The following is a 19,492-nucleotide window of genomic DNA, read 5'->3' as shown; positions in this document are numbered from 1 at the left end:
CCCTCATCAGTTATTCCAAGAACAAGCCTGTCCCTTATGAGCTCATCTCTTATAGCACCATATTTACATGTGGCAGCTTTCTCTCTCAGTCTTGTGACAAAAGCATCCACGGATTCTCCTTCCTCTTGTTTGAGGTTGCCAAAAACATACCTCTCAAAGATGACATTTTTGGAGGGTGTGAAGTATTGCCCCAGTTTGTTGAGTATCGTTCCTGCGTCTTGCTGCTCTTCCGCCATGAGTCCCAGGTTGTGCTTGTAAACATGATGGCAGTCCTTCCCCATTAGCCTCCCGAGCATTGCTGCCTGCACCGGCTTCTCTGCCTTGTTGATCCCGGTTGCAAGCAGATAATCCTCAAACTCTGATCAAAAGCTAGCCCCCCAGTTGCTGTGAAGATCCCCGGTCATCTTCATGGGCTCCGGTGGCGGAATGTTGGAGGCCATCGTCTCGGCGCGATGCTAATGCTAGCAGGCTAACTGAAACTTCTAACTAAGCCTAGTAAAACAAATAAACGCACGCTGTTCCAGCGACAGGCAACGTAGGACTCACTCTGGGTTCCAATACAACTTCTGACACCATGTTGCATATGATTTCATTTTGTTTCTCCATGATGGAAAATACAGGATTTTGATTATTGGTTCCTGACACCATTGCTGCATTGTGGGAGGTTACCTGCTGGAATTTATTCATGCTGATGAATATTTGCAGGCAATAATAAATCAGCTTCGGCATTTTTTCCTTTATTAAAATATGACTCCATACTGTCTGATGCTGATGATGCAACACTTGGAGCGCCTCTGAGCACATTCATTCTAGCCATGGAGACTTCTATTTTGACTTGCAGCTCAAGTTGCTCTTGTCTCTCGCGGAGCTGCTCTTCTTGCTGTTCCAGATCGTGTTTTTGCTGCAGCAGTCGCTGCCGTACAAGGAGAGCAGCCGTTTCTGCCTCAGCTCTCTTGCAGGCAGAAGATGTTGTAGAATAAGTGGACCTCTTGCCAGTGGAGCTGGCAAGAGGTCCAGTATTTGACACGCTATCACTTGGTTTTATTTCATCTTTACCAGAGAAACTTGCATCAGAGCCAATCTTTGATTCACTCATATTTGCGTTTCACAGCATAGCAGTCATCACAGCACAATAAACAAATTAACGCATCCAGCCACAAGAGATTTTATTCCACAGCACCGCAATATCACGAACCACATTCAAGGCAGACAACCCAGCATTTAATTCAGCAACACGTGAATCCACTGCACCTGGCCCACAGCCACCAACAAAAAATTTAACGCAGATGAGTGGCTGTCAAAAATTGCAAAGGGCATACCAATTGATAAGGCTCTGAAAGCATGTACCACTCAGATGGCTAATCTGGTACAGAAGACCAGTAACTGTTTGCTGCTAGAGGTTAGGGATTTTGGCGCAAAATGCATAGATGCTATTCAGTGGAATGCCCGGCAGTCACAGTCTGAGCTCCAAGAGTCCCTCTCTAGTAGTCAAAACTTACTTTCTGTTGTCACCGAACGTAAGGATGTACAACTTCTTGTGATTGAGTGTGGGAAATTAAATAGTTTTGAATTCAGTAATAAATGTACAAATAGAGAACAAATCAGGATGTGAGAGGAGGGGAGATTCCCCCTCCTCTTTAAGTCAGAAACATTTGGAAGACAGCAGAGAACACTTCGGGTCTTCTCTCCATGCTGCATGTATTAAAGAGATCTGATTCATCACACTGAGTCTAAAATTCTTCAGAGAATTAGCAACTCTCTACCTCAACAAGGAGAATTTCCCTTACACTGAGGTGCACACCTTGCAACAACAGTTGGGCTCAGTGCAAGCTACTCTGGAATCACTTGTCTGTCAACAGTGCGCACTCACTTCTCAGATCAATTTCCTACAGAAGCGATTATTTGTTTCCCCAGTCAAAAATGTCATGCTGGAGAGATTGTGCAGGTGCTGCCGTACCTATGGGTGCAATTGGCCAGGATCAACCACATAGAATGACTGATGGCAAACTTCCCATTAAGATGGTTTTCCCTTGTTATGGTGGGTCTCAGGATGATAATGATCCTTTGGTATTTTTGCAAAAATGTAGTGACTTCCTCTCTCTGAGACCACTTTCCCATGTTGAGATCCTAGCAACCATGAGAACTGTGTTGCACAGTTCTGCACATAATTGATGGGAGACAGTAAGGGAGAGAATCCAAACATGGAAAGACTTTCAGGGAGTTTTCCTTATGTCTTTTCTTCCTGAGGATTATGTTGATGATCTTGAAGAAAAGATTCCCATGTTACCACTCGTGTCCCACGACACGAGTGGTAACATGATTTGGTGATGATTTGTGTGACATAGCTTGTTTACCTAAGAAACCTGATGCTCTAGCACGGGCCATTATTCCGGCCTCCCTGGCATCGTATTCACCATCCCTGGCATGTGACAAGAAATTTATTCCTTTTCCCCTGACCGTTGAGGATGTCTGGAAAGCTCAGAAGAACGATCCAAAAGTCCAGAAATTGTACGAGGCACTGCTGAAGGATGACTCAACATCTGGTGAAGCAGACTCTGGGTTTGTCATCTTGGAGGATAAGGTTTACCGGAAAACCACACATCCGGACCGAGGTGACCTATACCAGGTGTATGTACCAGAGTCACTTCGCTCCAATCCTTTGAGTGGTCATTTTGGACAATATAAAACCCAGCAAAGGATTAGGGAAGTTGCTTACTGGCCGAAATTATGGACTGATATTGGAAAGTATGTCAAGTCTTATTCTGTTTTTCAGAAATACTAAAAACTGCCAGCTTACTCCAACAGACCATAGTAACAGAGCCATGGGAAATGCTAGGTGTGGACCTTATGGGTCCTCTGCCTTGTAGCTCATTAGGAAACACACAATTACTTGTTGTGGTTGATTATTACACTCGGTGGGTTGAGTTGTTTCCGTTAGGTAATGCTATGTCTTTACACGTTGGGGTATCCCAAAGTGTCCTACCGTGGACCTCAGTTCACGTCTGAGGTTTTCAAGGACCTGTGTGATAGTTGGGGAGTTGTCCATAGACTCACAACTGCCTACCATCCACAGACTAATATGACGGAGCGCATCAACCGCTCTCTCAAAAGCATGATGGCTTCCTTTGTTGGGGAGAAGCATAAAAGTTGGGATCATTTCATACCGGAGTTGCGTTTTGCCCTGAACTCTGCAGTCAATGAAACCACTGGTTTTACCCCAGCTGAGCTAGTGCTTAGAGGGCCTTTGAAGGGACCTTTTACGAAAGCTCTGGAGCCCTCGTTCCAGGTCCCACATGCTCTGAAGGATGTCCAAGCTCTTGTTGAGTCAAATCTGGAACGGGTGAGATAAAAAACAAGCTCAAACCTACGATAAGAACAGAAGACATGTCAGTTACAAAGCGAAAGACAGGGTCTGGCTGAGGGCCCATCCCTTGTCCAAGGCTGCCTAAAATTATACTGCTAAATTGGTATTGGTATTTTGGTTGTTGTTCATTTGTTGTATTTTTAATATTTTGTTTTTGTTCGCAAAGTTTCATTGTTATTAAATGTAACCTAAAAAATTCTATGCATTGTTTCTATGTGTGTGTAAAGTCACTGGTATTCGGCTACGGTTTAAGTAGTCTATTGTCAGTGCTTAATTGTTTTTATTGTAATGAAGGAAAGAAGAAAAAGTGGAACAAAAGCTTAATTTTTGAAAAGGCATAACAAGAACAAAAGAGAATGAACAGGAAAAATTTTGCAGAAAAAGCTAAATATTTCAAAAGCTGAAAATGCAGAATGGCTGAGAAGTCGTAGGCTTAAAAGCTGAACATCTTGATAGATGAACAAATATAGTACCAGCAGAGATAAATAGACTGTCACAGATGGTTAAAACCACATCATTTACCCATCGGTGATGTTTTACAGTACATGTGTGATCTGTTGGTACATGTCTTGGTAGCGTCCTTATGCCCCTTTATCCACTGGAGGGCGACAAAGACACACTTTGTGTTTGTCAGCAATCCTGAATCCTGCTTCAGATGTAGTCAGTCAGTGATTTGTACCCAACTTAACACGTACCCTGACACTACAGTAAAAACTATATCTGTGGTAATGTGACCTCTAAAATATTTTGTCTGGAGATGTATTTTCAGCAGCACAGATGTTACTGAATGGTCATAGAAATATTATAGGAATACTACAGGCAGCAGTGTGTCTCTATGATCTTCTTGCTCTTCTGTGACCACATATTGGTTCTTGTCACTTTGATCCTGACAGTGAAACTACTCTATAGAGTACATAGGCTCCAATTTAATGTAGAATAGAGTATTTATAGCATATAGTATAGAGAATATTATTATCATTGGAGTGAGAAAAAAGGCAATTACAAATCTGTCTGCTACTTTAGCACTATGGACAGGCTACTGATATTTCAGAGTAAAAGTCGGGCTCATTGATTCTAACGTGCACATACATCTGTCAGATAAAGGATCAATGAGTCAGACTAGATTAACTAAACACTGCTACTAGGGGATGGGGAGAAGGGATGGCAAGGTGAATGTATTTTGGTCATTTTGCTAACAAACCCCCCTCATCCCCACACAACCTGCCTTCTGCCTGTAGTCAGCTGAATAGTGCAGCATTTCTAAAGGTCACTCATGATGTTTTCAACATAAAGAGACCCTTTCTCCCAGAGCCAGTCCGAGCCATGCATGATGCAGGCCCACATTAGCTCTGGGACAGTGTGTATTATGTAACCACAGCTCACTGTGTCTTTCCATGCAACCACATGGGTCTGTAATCCACTTGAAACCAGCGTGAGAGATGTCTGATCCTCTGCACACAAACAGCAGAGTCAACATGACTGCATGTCATTTTAGGAGAAACTTCATCAAGTGGGTTAAGCAGCATGTCACTTTCCAAAAAAAGGTGCAAAATCTGGCCCAGAATAAATGTCAGATCAGGTAGCCTAGTATGAAAATGATGTCACTATAAATCCATAACATAGCAAGACTAACTAGTTATGCTGAAGTAACCAACAACAAAACACTGGCTGTAGAGGTCTTTATTAAAGCCTCACATTATTCTGACCATTTGCCTGTAGGGGGCGCGCTAGTGATCCAATCTTTCCTGAAAGTGGGTGTCCTCTTTGCAATCAGCGATCGACAGCAGCTGAGTGCTCCTCCTCTGTCATTTTTAAAAAGCTGCTGCAAACTCACGGACTCCAGTCGTTGACCTGCTGCTGATAACCGAGCAAACATGTTCTGCAGACGGGCATTGCTGAGAGTCGGGCCGCTGGCACGGAGGGCTTTCAAACCCACATCCAGAAATGGTGAGTCAGGTTTTCAATTAATCACTTTTTTTTCCTTTTCTTTTTTTCCCACGTCGTCAGATTAAGTAGAGTAATTACGAAAGAGTAAAGATTACCGCTTCGTGCATTTACCAGCACGTCTGGGTTCAAATTAAAGGGCACATTTAAAGGTTTTCTGAATGAGTGTCTTGTAAAGCTGTCCAAAGTGTAACCTAGCTAATGCATTGACTTTAAAAGTTATCTTGTGCATCATTTCTGCTCATACCTCTTTTTTAAATCTTTCAATTTACTTCACTTATATGAAGGTACATCATGTCAAAGTCACACGGAGACATACATTCGTGTGCTTTCCATTGTGCACGCGTTCAGTGAGGAGGAGGAGGTGTGTCCTGCTTTGGGAACATGCAGTTCTTGCACACAGGTTATGAAAGAGCGCATCACTCGCGGCTAAAACTGCTCTTGATTTTAGGTTTATAATCAATTTGCGTCAAGCGCGCTTGATTCTGAATGCTAATATTTAGCTCTATAGATTGTAGTCCGGTTTTATATAAATAGCGATTGTTGGCGGTCTTCATGGGTACACTTTGTCCCAGGACGTCTTATTGTGAGCAGGACCACACTGAGACCAGCTATGCCCTGCAGAAATGTAACCCCTCCTGAGTATGAACAACTGATGATGATGATGATGATGATGATGATATTATAATAATAATAATAATAATAATAATAATAATAATGCACAACCAAGTCATTTTCTCTGATCATGCGTCCTTGCCTGGATCATCCTCTACTCTGGCTCTGAGCATGTGGAAATCAGCCTGAGGGCAAACTGTTGTTTTAATTTCCTGGTGAAACTCTGACTGATGGTGCAGATGAAATAAAGTCTTCCTGCAGGACCACAGTTGTTCTTTAGTGCCCTGGTTGTCCTGCAGGTCTACATATTCTGACTGTCTTGACTCATCTGCCTCAGTGAGCACATGGCAGCTGACAGACTGCAGCAACAGAGCACAGTTCACCCCACAGAAGTGCACTACACACATGTGTTGCTTCCAACAGCAGCCATCTTGTCTGCTGTTGCCTGACATGCGTGTCCATTTTTACAGTCTTGCACCTCACTGCAGGGATTAACTGATTACCTGTATAAATAACCTGTACTTGGCCTTGTCCCTGCATAGTGCTGCTGTGTCATGGGTATTAGAAGAGAAAGGAGGGGAGGGCTTACTGCTTCATTGGCTCAGCATCCACAACAGGGCTGTTTACAGCTCTGTTTTGGTTTGGCACACAGTTGATCACTTATTTAGTGGTTAAATATAAAACCGGAGCCAGCAGCCATGTAGCTTAGCTTAGCATAAAGGCTGAAAATGTGGTGAACGCTAAAAGTAACAACATTTTACGCTACTTTGATGAACAATTGCACTAGCATGTTGTATATGTTATTTGTTTCATCAATACAAAACTATCACACAAAGTGTAAAAATGGCACATTGCAGTTGCAAGACAAACAGTGGAGAGACCATGACTCACTGCTTTGGCCCAAAAAATAGCTTGAAGCGCAACTTCCTGTAAAACCAGTGTATCTTTTTTACTCTTTGGTTGACGTACAGCTCAAACAAGCGAGGTGTAAGGTGTTAATTGTTGAGTGTTAGAGGTGCTCTTAGGATGATTCCTGTCCAGCTAGTTTACCCTCGCTCTCTGTCTTTAAGTCAAGCTTATGTAACAGACACACATGAGAGTAGGACCAAAACTGAATTCACCAAGATGTCAAACTTTCTTAAACAGACAACTTGTCAAATTCCCCCTCCTAGTGTTTCACCGTGGTATTACTGTTGGCACCATTGTTGCAGAGTCGGCTACGAAACGCAGTCAAACACCCTATTGGGTTAATTTAGTAGGCAGGTTTCGTTACCTAATGATCCGATCTTGAACAGTCTCCATCGAGTGTATGTGTGTCCGTTCACTCTTGTTTTACCTCGGTTTCGATCACTCTTGTTTTACCTTCTTTGCCTCCTCCATCAGGGGGATTCTTTTTCTTTTGCAGTGTAGAGTTTCAACAGTTGTTCCTACTCCTACTCCTACTCCGACCGGGGAAACCGATGCCTCTTCCATTGGCAGATGTACTCCCTTGCCGTGATTTGACAGGAATAATGTGGCCCGTGGCGGACCGAACAAGCTAAGCTTATAGGGACCAAATCTATACGTGGATGGTGTCATTTCTCAACAGTCATTACACTCTGCTATCAGTATTTACGTCAGAATAAGTTAAAGCAAAAAAGCTTATCGCCAGTTTAGATAAATATTAAAAGAACAATTTCCCCCCCAAAATGAAACACTGAGCCATGGATATTCAGTGTTTTTACAAGAAATATTCACCGTATTTATTAACTTTTAACAAAGGCAGTTTTTTTGGCCACTTGGGGGCAGCAGGAACAAGCTGTGAACACAACATTGAAAAACTTGCTCGCAAACAATTGCTTACTTCCACATCCATTAGTTTAAGAGCAACATTAGCATTCGTTTGTAGCTGTGATTTGTGAGTTGTGACCATATTCACTCCTGGTTGTTGCGATTTAATGTTCAAAGTTTAAAATGGCTGAACAAAAGGCCATGTTTCTGATGACGATGTTAAGATGCTCATAATGTCTGACAAAGAAATGGAGAGCTTCATTCTGTTGAGCTTCCATTGAGCTGTACCTAGAAAGTATAAATTATTTAAAAAAATAACTGCATCCAGTAATTATCGGGTTTGTGTCATTCGTGACAACTTTATTTAAAAACCAAATGACACCAGAACACTTTGCCACAGGCCATCTGAAGCTCTCACCTTGCCATGCATTGAAATTCAATAACAAAACGCAGAAAAAAAATATTGTCAGGTTCTGTTGCCTGATTTCAACATTAACATCAATCTTACACAATAACATCAATGCATTAGCACCCCCACGGTCACAGAACATCAACAGTGAGCTGAAACTCTCGAAGGTGCTTCAGCTAATGATTCTCTGCAGGTTCAGCTGTACAAGTGACTCCTCACACATTGTTTTCATATTGTTGTTTGAATTATGATTAAAATAGCAATTTTATGTTTTCAAGGGATGTAACTCTTAACTTTTTTTTTTTTTAGTTTAGGAATTGTTCTAGACCTTAGTGAAGAGACTGTGCATTCCAGGAGATGGTGGTAAAAATCTATGAATTAAACCGACCTAAATATCCTGCGACCGGTTATACATGTTGTGAATGCAACAGGTGGACAATCCTGTCTTCATATAGATCCCAGTTGTCATTGTAAAAGTCAAAGGGTGACATATGATTTGCCTGCACACATGAAACATGGGATGGACATAAAGGGGTGGTGTATGTGCCGTACATTGTGTTCTCACTGCTTCAAATTACCTACTCAGCTTGCTGAGTAAACCACGTGCATGTGCACACGTGGAAGGCGTAAATCATGCTAAAGGTATTGCATGTACTGTGACTTGGTACATGCACACACTCTTTGGTGTGTGTGAGGTCTAGGTAGGAAGAGATTAGGCTGACGCAGTGTTTTGGATGCAGGGTGGTTTTATTTATGGCCTCCTTCGCATGCACCACTGGCAATCCTTTTAAACACCAGCAAATCTGTTCACATGGTGTACACCCTGAGCCAGCCACACCTCCACAACAACAGAGTGTTAAGAAGCATCTGTCAGATCCTTGAATAGATCCTGATATGTGCGTTGAGGGACTAGTTCATATGAATTGAAACCCACCAGATAATTTTGAAATTGTTGACGCAAATCTAAGATGGAGCAGGAAGTGTTTTGTTTGTTTGTGCTGGGGATTTAATTTGAGGGACAATTTGGTGTTTAGCTTGGCTGCTGCTAAATCTTTCCATCTCCTCTGCTACAAATGACCAGGGCTGTATTGTGTAACTGGATTAAGGGATGAAGACATGTTGACGCTATCACAGAATGCACTGGTCTTTGTGCCAAGTTGTACTTCTGATGGGACACTGAATGAAACGTCCACAAATGATCAAATATAAAGTGCACTCTCGGATATTCACGCTCGTTTTGGATTCCATGACATAAATGTTCAGTTGGTGGTTGAAGGTGCAAATGACAATTCACCTGGTTCCACAATTTAAAATCCATTTCAGTAAATGTAAACCACTTGGCTAAAGGTCGGCCTCCAATCAAATCTCCAAACTCACCCAGTAACTCTGCCTTCCTGTTTCTCAGCAGTTCCAGTGCGACACATGGCCTTTGGGGTCCCTGGTGGCTCCTCCAACATGGCGTACTTTGTTCTGTGTGGAGGAGGCCTCACTGCTGCAGTCGTCTATGTGAGTATTTGAATGTGAACCTGGAATGGAGAAATCTCAGTTTTGTAAGTCTGCGTTATTACTCTCTTTGTCTTTCTGCTGTGATTTCTTATAGTGGTATTCCACTCGCATGGAATAATATGGAAGTCCAGGCTGCCAATATTAAAATTAATGAAATCTAAAAGTTTTCCATTAATATATGACAACATTTATCTCTTAATACACTGTATGTATACAAATGGAAAATAACATTTCTGTTAATAAAATTAAATTTATACAGTAAGGTTCGTTGGCTGTGGAAAACGTAAAAAGACAGTAAATGTCCTGTGATCTACAGGACATTTATTGGTCACGATAAACCTTTTGAGTATTTGAGTACCTGTCAGTGCAAAGATTGACTCTACTTCTGATTCTAAACCACAACTGTAAAAGGCAGCACTCGTGATCATCCTCCTGTACTTTCACACTGGGGTGTCGTGGTTGACAGGCAGCCAGTTAACATGCAGTCTGCGGACAGACTGAGCTATGGCGATGTCTGTTACACACAGTCCCGACAGTGGTAGGGACATAGAAGGTTCTCTGTGCTTTCTACACACAGCTATTGTCTGGGCAGGCTTGTTTCTGTTCACTGTCAGGCTCTAGGCAAAGCACAAATGCACTGTATCAGCTGTGTTAGTTCATGGTAGACAACATTTCAGAGTTGTGTTTGGTAATATTGTTACTGTTTTCATGTTATCATTTGATGTGTGCTGGAATGTAATGTACACGTATCTGCCTTCTTTCTCTCAGGCCTACAAGACAGTCAATGGTGATACTGAGCGATATGAGAACAGACTGGCCAGCATGGGCTCCACAGCAAAGGGTAAGGTTCTGCCACACAGCACATAAAATACACAATCAACCAAATCCAGTTAGTGCACAGGCCTTCAGTACAAGAAACTACAAATTGTGTGGTTGTTTCCATATATTATTAAAAAGTCCAAAAGTCAATGAACATATATTCTGTCAGACATCATGCCAGCAACAAAATAAGTAGAATGGTGGCACAGTTCAAAATGCAATGACTCATGAAATCGATCTTGCGTAGCCTGAAGCGTCTATGTTCATACTAGCCTGCATGCTAACTCCCAAGTATTTGCTAACTGGCACTAAATGGTGCATTAGTTTAGCTGGTATTGGGTCATAAACCAAAGTATGGGACTTATTTTTGAATTGATGCTCTGGTTGAAAAGTTAAGGGGTCACCAAAACTCTTAGAATTCATCCTCTGGTTGAGTGTCCGTACAAAATTTCATCTTGGCGATCTATCCAATTATTATTGAGCTATTTTTGACAAAGCTTGCTAATTAACAACATTGAACAACCACATTTATCACTTTTCCCCAGATCACATTGTTCACTCTCTTCCTCTTTAACATTTAACATCTATCAAGCTCAACACATGGCCAGCTTTTTAAAAGGGTAACTGTCTTTTGTGGAGAATTTAAATGGATTTTGTGCCTTTTTAATTTAGCTTCAGTGTATGTACTGTATGCAATGATGAATTGAGTACTAAACCAAAACAGTTCTGAGAAACAGAAAGCAGAAGGACTTGCTGTAGTTCAGAGTTGGCTTCACAACCCAAATATCAAACATGGTGGAATGATCACTCTCAATAGCTTGATCTTGCCTGTCTGTTTTGATTTCTGTCTGCAAATTATTTGTCTATTCAGCCAGTTTGAGCCCGGAGACATCATGGCTCTGCGCCCAGAGCGGCAACTAGTCTGTAATTGGGATGAGCAGCGGCTGCCACTGGTTCAGTGTACATTCTGCCTGGAAGTGTTGTTCTGATCTCAAATGGAGCATAAAACTCTGCATCCTACAGCGCTGGACACTGTCCTGCTTTGACTTTAAAATGATTAGAGATCATGTATTATGTAATCAGGCAAAAATTTACAGGAAACGGACACATCTTGATGCACAAAGTTGGTGTGATTAAAGAGATTGCGATCGTGGATCATACTGTCCTGCCACATCTATCTGGGTACACATCACTGAGTTTTGTTACATGCACATTTTGTGTTCTTGAGCTGCACAATCAGGAGGGTTGTTTGCCTGCTTGTAAAAAAAACTGTTCTGATGATGCTAAAAAAAACATGTTATCAAAATGGACCAAAATGAATATAAAGCTACTACTAAAAGTTGAGGCATTTTATTGGATATAGGACTGCAGTAATAACGTAAAACATGACATTTTTTTCCTGTTGTGACAAGTGTCATCATTTCAGAAACACAGCCAGAGCACTATTAATTGCACAAGAGCACACTGTATAACAGCCATAATTAATATATAAACTTTGATGGTTCTCTTCCAGCAACTGCACAAACTAGTTAAAGTATTTAACCGCTGGAAAGTTGGCCCTTGCATAAAACTGGACTGTCTATGCAGTAGAAAGACAAATATTTTTGAAATTGGTGTTACAAGACCAGAGAAAATGGAGAAAACGTGCTGTGGTATTATTATAAAAGGTAGCCTAAAATGTATTTGTGCCTCTGGGGCTCGGGGTGCAGGCAGAACAGACTTTACCATTGTTCATTTGCATAAACTACCAACATTGTTACAAAGTCCCCCCAAAAAACGATGCCAAGCGTTGCTCAATTTCCTGAAAAACTGAGCACGCACTATGACTCCTTAAACGAGACAAAATATACAGCCATATCACAAAATGGTGAATGACCAATGTTGCCATCCCTAGAGCCATGTTGGCATCATTGATGGTAATGTGAAAGCAAGAAGACAAGATCATGAAGGTACCAAAGTACTGGTACCATCATCCTGCATTTACCACACTTCCTGCTTTTATCAGCATTTAAAAAACAAAATGTATCTGCCTACTTGATTTTGCATGTGTGTATTAAGTTATGGCACATTTAAACTAAGATGAGATAATCTGTGATGCTGCACTTTATCTTGGCTTTTAGCCTGGATTTTCTGCCTAAGCCTTTAAACTTTATCAAAAAAACTTGCTTTAACTCCAAAGTGCTCATTTATCATTGTGATAACTCTGCAGTGATTACATACTATATGATTGGAAAATGGCTTTCTGTGTTTTCTTTGGGGCGCTGATAAGATAATTGCCATCTATCACCTTTTTGTATCTAATGTATCTACTCTAAAGGATCAGTATAAACAAAAACTGAATGTCCTGTAGTTATTGAGATCAACTGCTTTGGTGAGGTCAGCTGTTTTATTTCTGTCCTGAGGATGACCTGTTCGGATTAGGATTATCTGTCACTTTAGTCATATTATGCTGCTTCACCTTTTCAACCTTTAAAGACGCAAGGTCTTGATCTTTAACCCTTCATTACCTGTCAGGAGTCAGACAATGGTTAAGAACTGAAAAATGAGGAATTGCTGTGTTGCAAATTGTGACCATATCTTTACCCACTGATCCATGGTGATTATTAAAACACATTGCACATTTGTTTCTTCAAGAAAGGTTGTTGTTAATGTCTTTTCCCAATTTCTGTATCTGCAGCACCAGAAGCAGCAGCACCAGAAGCGGCGGCACCAGAAGTGGCAGCACCAGAGGCAGCAGCTCCCGCAACTGAACCAGAAGCAGAAGCTCCCGCAACTGAACCAGAAGCTCCCGCAGTTGAACTCGCCCCCGTGGAGGAAGCTGCACCAGCCACCGTGGTCGACGTCGTTGAGCCTGTCCCTGCTCCCGCAGAACCAGTAGCGGAGACCGCTGCTGAACCCGTCGCAGAGGCCGTAGCCGAGGAAGCAGCCCCCGCAGTCGCTGAGGTGGTCGTGGCTGAGGTTGCAGCTGAGCCAGCAGCCGCAGAAGAAGCTGCGGCACCTGTAGCTGTAGAGGCAGTTCCCGAAGCTGCTCCCGTCGCCGTGGAAGTGGTTGCCGCGGTGGAGACGCCGGCAGAGGCCCCCGCAGCAGAAAGCGCTGGTACGGCAGCAGTAGATGAAGCCCCTCCTGCTCCCCCCGCTGAGGCAGAGACTGTCTCTGCAGCCCCTGAGGCTGAGGCTGCCCCTGCTGCAGAGGTGGCTGCATAAAGCGGTGATGCTTCCGTAGTTCACCCAGATAGAAGGGCTGGGAGTTAGTCCCAACTCTCTGGGCCAAGGAAAAAGGGACTCATGAACCCCTATTTTAAATAATGCAGCGGGGTGGGGTGGGGGGTGCTTGCAGTTGGTTAACGAATACAGTTAGGGGTTCATGAGTCCAGTTTCCTCCCTTCCCTGACCTCACCCCAACCTTCAGCTCCAAACCCGAACATTTGCATTAGGCTGTCTGTTTAGATTCAGTTTGGAAAATTCAGTTTCATAGGAAATTCTTGCAACCAGAGCAAATCAAAGTTACGGTTTGGAGTGTTGAACTAGGTGATAGAAGCGACAGAGCCGAGTTTGTGTCTAATGTTCTCTGTAAAAATCATGTTCTGAAGTGCCCTTAAAACAGCAGCACTGCATTTCTCTTATGTAAAATGTCAGCATGGTGAATGAATGCAGCCCAGTTGATTGTTGAAGTTATTCAGTCTCATCCTCGTTTGCACTTGCTCAGCAAACGCTTACTTCCAGCTACATCGCATCAGTCTTTGCTTAAATTAGGATTATTATGCAGTAGAGAGATAAAGTGCGTGCTTCATTCAGTTTCAGCAGTCTCAGTGTGAAGTTTGACCAAAAACCAGTGAGCTCTTCTTTTCCTGTCTGCACCTCTTCAATCCTGTAACATCTTTTGCACATCTTCTCTTCTTTTCTTTTCTTTTCTTTTTTTTTTACTCCATAAGGAGTTAAACGTCTGTTTCATTACTCTTTTAATGTGAAACTTTAATCTTTCAGGGAACACTCCAGGAAAAAATAATTCACCTGTTTCTGAGTTGTCATTATGATTAATACAGTTAAGTGTTCAAAGAATAAAATCTCACTGGATTGTATCAAGATGACGTTTCTCTTTTTTGTATGATATTGCATTTTTAAAAGCACTCTATGCAAGGTTTGTTCTGTTGTGAATTTATGGTTGAAACAATGATTTATTTATTTTAAATAATTGCGTTCAGATTCTGCAGGTTGTAAACTAACAGCATTAGAGCAAGTATCCAATCTGTCTGGGGCAACTTCGTGGCCTAGAGTTTATTCAGTGGCTCTTACCTGCTTGTTGCTTAAATGTAGACACTGACCTACAGTAAATATATGTATCATAGGTGTAGAAACACCCACTTCCAGTAGAAATGCTCCCGTTCCTGAAGAATTCCTGTCATGTTCATGCTCCTGTGCCTTCAAGGTGAAGATTGAAAGAAAAGGATCTAAAGGATGTTTTCACTTTAACTACTGTTCTCCAGGATATTTTTTTTATTTATTTGTTTTTTCTTTTGTAATGAGCACCTGACCCCCTCTAATATAGACATGGTGAGCTCTAACTAATCCATAAGCAATCACAGAATGTTTTTCTGTGTGGAACAAAACGCAATGCAATGTGGCAGGATGTGGAATGTCCTGCTCAACAAGTTGGAAAAAAAAAAAATCTGCAAGCACTCTTTCTGCATTCAGTTTAACAGATTATTTTTTTCTTTCTTTCACCCCAGGGTTAATTATTAAACCAGATTTGTATGAGCCTTTTATTTGAAGTCCTGGGACAGGTGCAGATTTAAGCGGACTCAGACCAGTTAAAACTAATCCTGGATTACAACGCTTGTTTTAGGGAGTCTGTGGCTCGCCAGGATGGGGTGACCGACAGGCTCATGGGACAATGTGACAACCCAGGGATGTTTACTATCTGCCAACACAAAGGCCATGTAACAATTCATTGAACAGCATGCGGGAATCGTCTTAATAAATTTAGGATTTATCCATGTCTAAAATGTGAATTAAAGGGTCAAGTTTACTCATTAAAGTGTGTCCACAATTCTTCTTGGGCAAATGTGAAAATTATTAGTTATTTTATTTTTATTAAAATTATTTTATTTTACTTAAGTTTTTTGTGGCTCCAGAGGAAGCTGCATGTAATCTGAAAAAATCCCTCCACTGATTACACCAAGTGGCTCAGTTGCATTGTGGGCAATGTAGGCACCAGATTAGAAAAGGAAGGAAGAATGTGTGGAATGAAAACAGTGATATCTCTGGTTCTTCTGTTTTGATTTTGATCATTTGTTTTTAAACTGTCCATGAGTCCAACAATGTTGTAGGAGGGCAGAAACCGCCTACATTACCCATAATGCAACATAGCCACGTGGTAAAATCACTAGAGACCAGTTCATCAGATTACATGCAGCTTCCTCTGGGGCCACAAAAGGCTTTACACTTATTTTTTCCACATATGCAGTTGTACTCTCCAAGACCTGTAAACACACTTTAATTGGTGGAGTTACCCTTTAATTCTCATGTTTTAGACATGTATAAATCCTAGATGAACACTTGTGAAGATGACTTCCAGGTGTCGTTCAGTTAATTGTTACATAGCAGTTATGTGATGTGAGATAGTAAAATGTGTAATATTTGAGTTACCTTGAAGGCTTTTGTACTGAACTTAAGTCCCATCAAACCAATTCTCTCCAATAAGTCTTCACCACATACACTTTACCTGCTTTCTCAGGTGCTGTGTTTCATACTTTTTCTACAAATGTTATACCAGCAGGAGCATGAACTGGACAGGTAGTCTCCTGTAGAGTATTTCCTGAACCTGTGGTGACTGTAGACCTTCCAGTGATAGACACCCACTCAAGGTAAGAGCAATTTATACAAAACAGTGGAGTAAACCACTGTGTACTGTATATATCAGAAGTAATCCTGGCATTTCTGGCAATTTGAAAATAAGGAATGCACAAGGGCTGCAACAAATTATAATTTTGATTATTGGATAATCTGGCAATTTTTGGTTTTTTTTAGCCAATTTAGTACATGAAATGTCAAACATTTTTTAACAATTCAATTCAAATGTTCTGTTGTTTTAGATATACAGTTTACAATGACTTAACAGAAAAGTACAAACAAGCATTTGTGTTTGATTATCCTTAAACTGATTAAGCAATTATCAGAATTGTTGCAGATTAAGTTGATATTAAAGCATGAAGCTCATTTATACTGCTGTTGAAATGTATGAACTTACTACATACTCTATACTATTACTATTTCAAATCTCTCTCAGTCAGTACTTTCTTTCCTCCTTCTGTCCTTCAGAGTCTTTGCCAGATCTGCTCACAGCTGTAAAGATCTTGGCCGGCTCCACAGTTGAGATTGCAGCAGCTTCTGTTGGTGAGTCGAGTCTGGTGAATGCTGTCCTGAAAGCAGAGGAAGAAGGCAAAGTTTTTGAGTCTAAACTGGAGGTGGTAGAGCCAGAAGTCCTGGAAGCAAGCGCAGAGGTGGTACCTGAGGAAGCAGCTGTGAACGAGGAGGAAGTGAAGTCTGCAGAGGCTGCTGCTGATGCAGAAGATGCAGATGCTCCAGCTGCTGAAGAGGAGCCATCTGCTCCTGTAGCAACAGCAGCAGAGGAGGAGGAGGCAGCTGTATCTCCTCCTGAGGAACCGACAAATTCAGCCCCGACAGTGGAGGAGGTAGGTGAAGTTGACGCAGAAGATCAGGCACCGGTCCCTGAAGCTGCTCCAGAGGAGGTTGTCTCCTCTACAGGGGCCTCGCCTGAAGATGCTGCTCCTGCTGAGGAAGCAACACTAACTGAGGAAGCAACACTAACTGAGGAAGCCACGTCAGCTGAGGAGGCCACGTCAGCTGAGGAGGCCACGTCAGCTGAAGAAGCCACGTCAGCTGAAGAGGCCACGTCAGTTGAGGAGGTCACATCAGCTGAGGAGGCCACACCAGCTGAGGAGGCCACACCTGCTGAGGAGGCCACACCAGCTGAGGAGGCCACACCTGCTGAGGAGGTCACACCAGCTGAGGAGGTCACACCAGCTGAGGATGCTACCATCACTACTGAAACAACACCTGCTCCTGAGACGTCATTGCAGGAGGCAGCAGCCGAAGCTTCAGCAGACGAGACGTTGGAAGCTGCAGCAGTTGTGAACACGACTCAGCTGGCAGCAGCCTCCTCTGGGTCGGACATGGAGGTCTTACCAGCTGCAGGGCCAGGACCTACATCTGAAGCTCCGGTACATGAGGCCAAACACTGCCACTCCTGCCACTCTGCTCCATCAGCAGCAGAGGAGGCGGCGCCACCTGCTGCTTTGGCAGAGCAGCTGACCTGTGAGGGAGCTGTGGATATAACACATGAGGCCAGGGAGGCAGAGTCACTGGTGGAAGGACAAAGTAAGAAACATACTGTGAGACGTTTCTGAACACCCCAAACCTACTTTTCATGATCTATAAAACTACACAATAGCTACACTTGTTGCGTTGTTGTAAAAAATAGCAGTATTGTATAATAGAGCTTTGTTTTACCTTTTCGAAATACAAGACCTCCCCTTTAAATAAGTAACACTCACAGTTATAGGGTAGGTTGAGGAAAGGTTGTCCTCTCATCTAAAGGATATCATAGTCTTTCATCACAAACCATCCTGTGGGCATCACAGTGAAACTTTCAGACACTAGATGGCAGCACAACAATTCTCTGTCACAGCAGATTCACTGACTTGTTAAAACACATACCTGAATGTAACCGAGCTATTGTTAACGTTATTAATTCCACCTGTGATTTTCCACAACTGAAATAATGGTGGAAATGGATTAATGCAACGTTTTTCAATCCTGTTCTTAGGGTCTCCCTGCCCTGTATGTTTAGACGTTTCCCTGCTCCAACACAGCTGATTCAAGTGATCAGCTCATCATCAGCTGAAGTCTGTCCAATTCATTGGAAGCAGGTGTGCTGTAGCATGGAAACATCTAAAACCAGCAGGCAAGGGGACCGCCAAGGAACCTGAAAAAGAAGAAAGGATCATCAAGTCACTGAATCTTGCTTTGGTGTCAGACTGTAGTGACAGCTGTATTGAAGTCTATGGGAGATGCATAGAGAAGCATACTAAAACCCAACATATCTACATCGTATGATTTCTGATGAAGAGATGCCTCCAGAAAATAAAACACCACACATCAGAGAGAAGGTCAATGTAGGATATTATTGACACGTTGTTCATCCCTTGACTTCATTTGGGAAAGGCTCCTGTTTGTAGTGTAATGGCAGTCTCATCAGCAATATTTGGTTGTACCTGCCCCGTTTGGTCATGATATTATCAGCCCTGTCAATCATTTGGAGAAAACAAAAAGTCTGTGGTTAATCTACTCTAAACCAAACAGGATTAAGTCATATGATATAGATATTGGGTTTTAGTATGTTTCTCCATGCATCTCTTATTGACTTCAATACAGCTGTCACCAAAGAGAGATTCTGTGACTAATGACCCTTCCTTTTGAAGGTACCTTGGGGGCAACCAGGAACATGATTAAATAACACTGGGTTAACAAAAGAAATATCAAACACTATACACAAGAAAATATATCAGAGGGATGACACTAAACAGGGTATCTGTAAGACACTCATGAAGTATCCACAAACAAGGAAAAATACAGTAGTGCAACGCTAGTACGAACACACAAAAGAATATATCATAAAGGGAAGGGATAGGGAAGACACTCAGTGGGGTATCCTTAGCCACCATTGGGGTTATAATCTGTCATCAGGTACCAAAACATACTAAGGAGGCATCTCTATTTGTCCTGGAAACTGTGCAATATTTACAGTCAGAGATACAAAGATCATAGATGACAACCAGCAGCCTACACAGAAGACACAACTATCAGAAAGTGGCACACAGAGAATTTAACTTTTTCATCATTGAGGCCCTTGGGTGACATGGTGGTTAGAGTGTAGATGCAGAATAGTTCACATTTCAAGTTGAAACACTGTCAAAAACACTGTCAGCACACAGAAGTACATTTTAAAGGGCCTTTGTCGATGAGAGCTGCTAGATTTCTAGGTT

General features: G+C 42.2%; 1 protein-coding gene across 2 annotated transcripts; it reads left to right on the top strand.

Moving 5' to 3' along the window:
• Positions 1–5,176: 5,176 nt before the first annotated feature.
• LOC141000650 (uncharacterized) lies at positions 5,177–14,510 on the top strand. Of its 2 annotated transcripts, none has more exons than XM_073471431.1 (4): positions 5,177–5,311; positions 9,511–9,608; positions 10,377–10,449; positions 13,105–14,510. In XM_073471431.1, the coding sequence occupies exons 1-4, from the start codon at positions 5,239–5,241 to the stop codon at positions 13,629–13,631; spliced, it is 771 nt and encodes a 256-aa protein (XP_073327532.1). In that variant the 5' UTR covers positions 5,177–5,238; the 3' UTR covers positions 13,632–14,510. The 2 variants fall into 2 exon arrangements, with proteins under 2 accessions (XP_073327532.1, XP_073327524.1); XM_073471423.1 differs by having other exon boundaries at positions 5,180–5,311; positions 9,508–9,608.
• Positions 14,511–19,492: the final 4,982 nt, after the last annotated feature.

The sequence above is a fragment of the Pagrus major genome, chromosome 1 (assembly GCF_040436345.1).
Source record: "Pagrus major chromosome 1, Pma_NU_1.0".
Taxonomy (NCBI): domain Eukaryota; kingdom Metazoa; phylum Chordata; class Actinopteri; order Spariformes; family Sparidae; genus Pagrus; species Pagrus major.
This window is presented reverse-complemented; position numbering and strand designations above follow the sequence as displayed.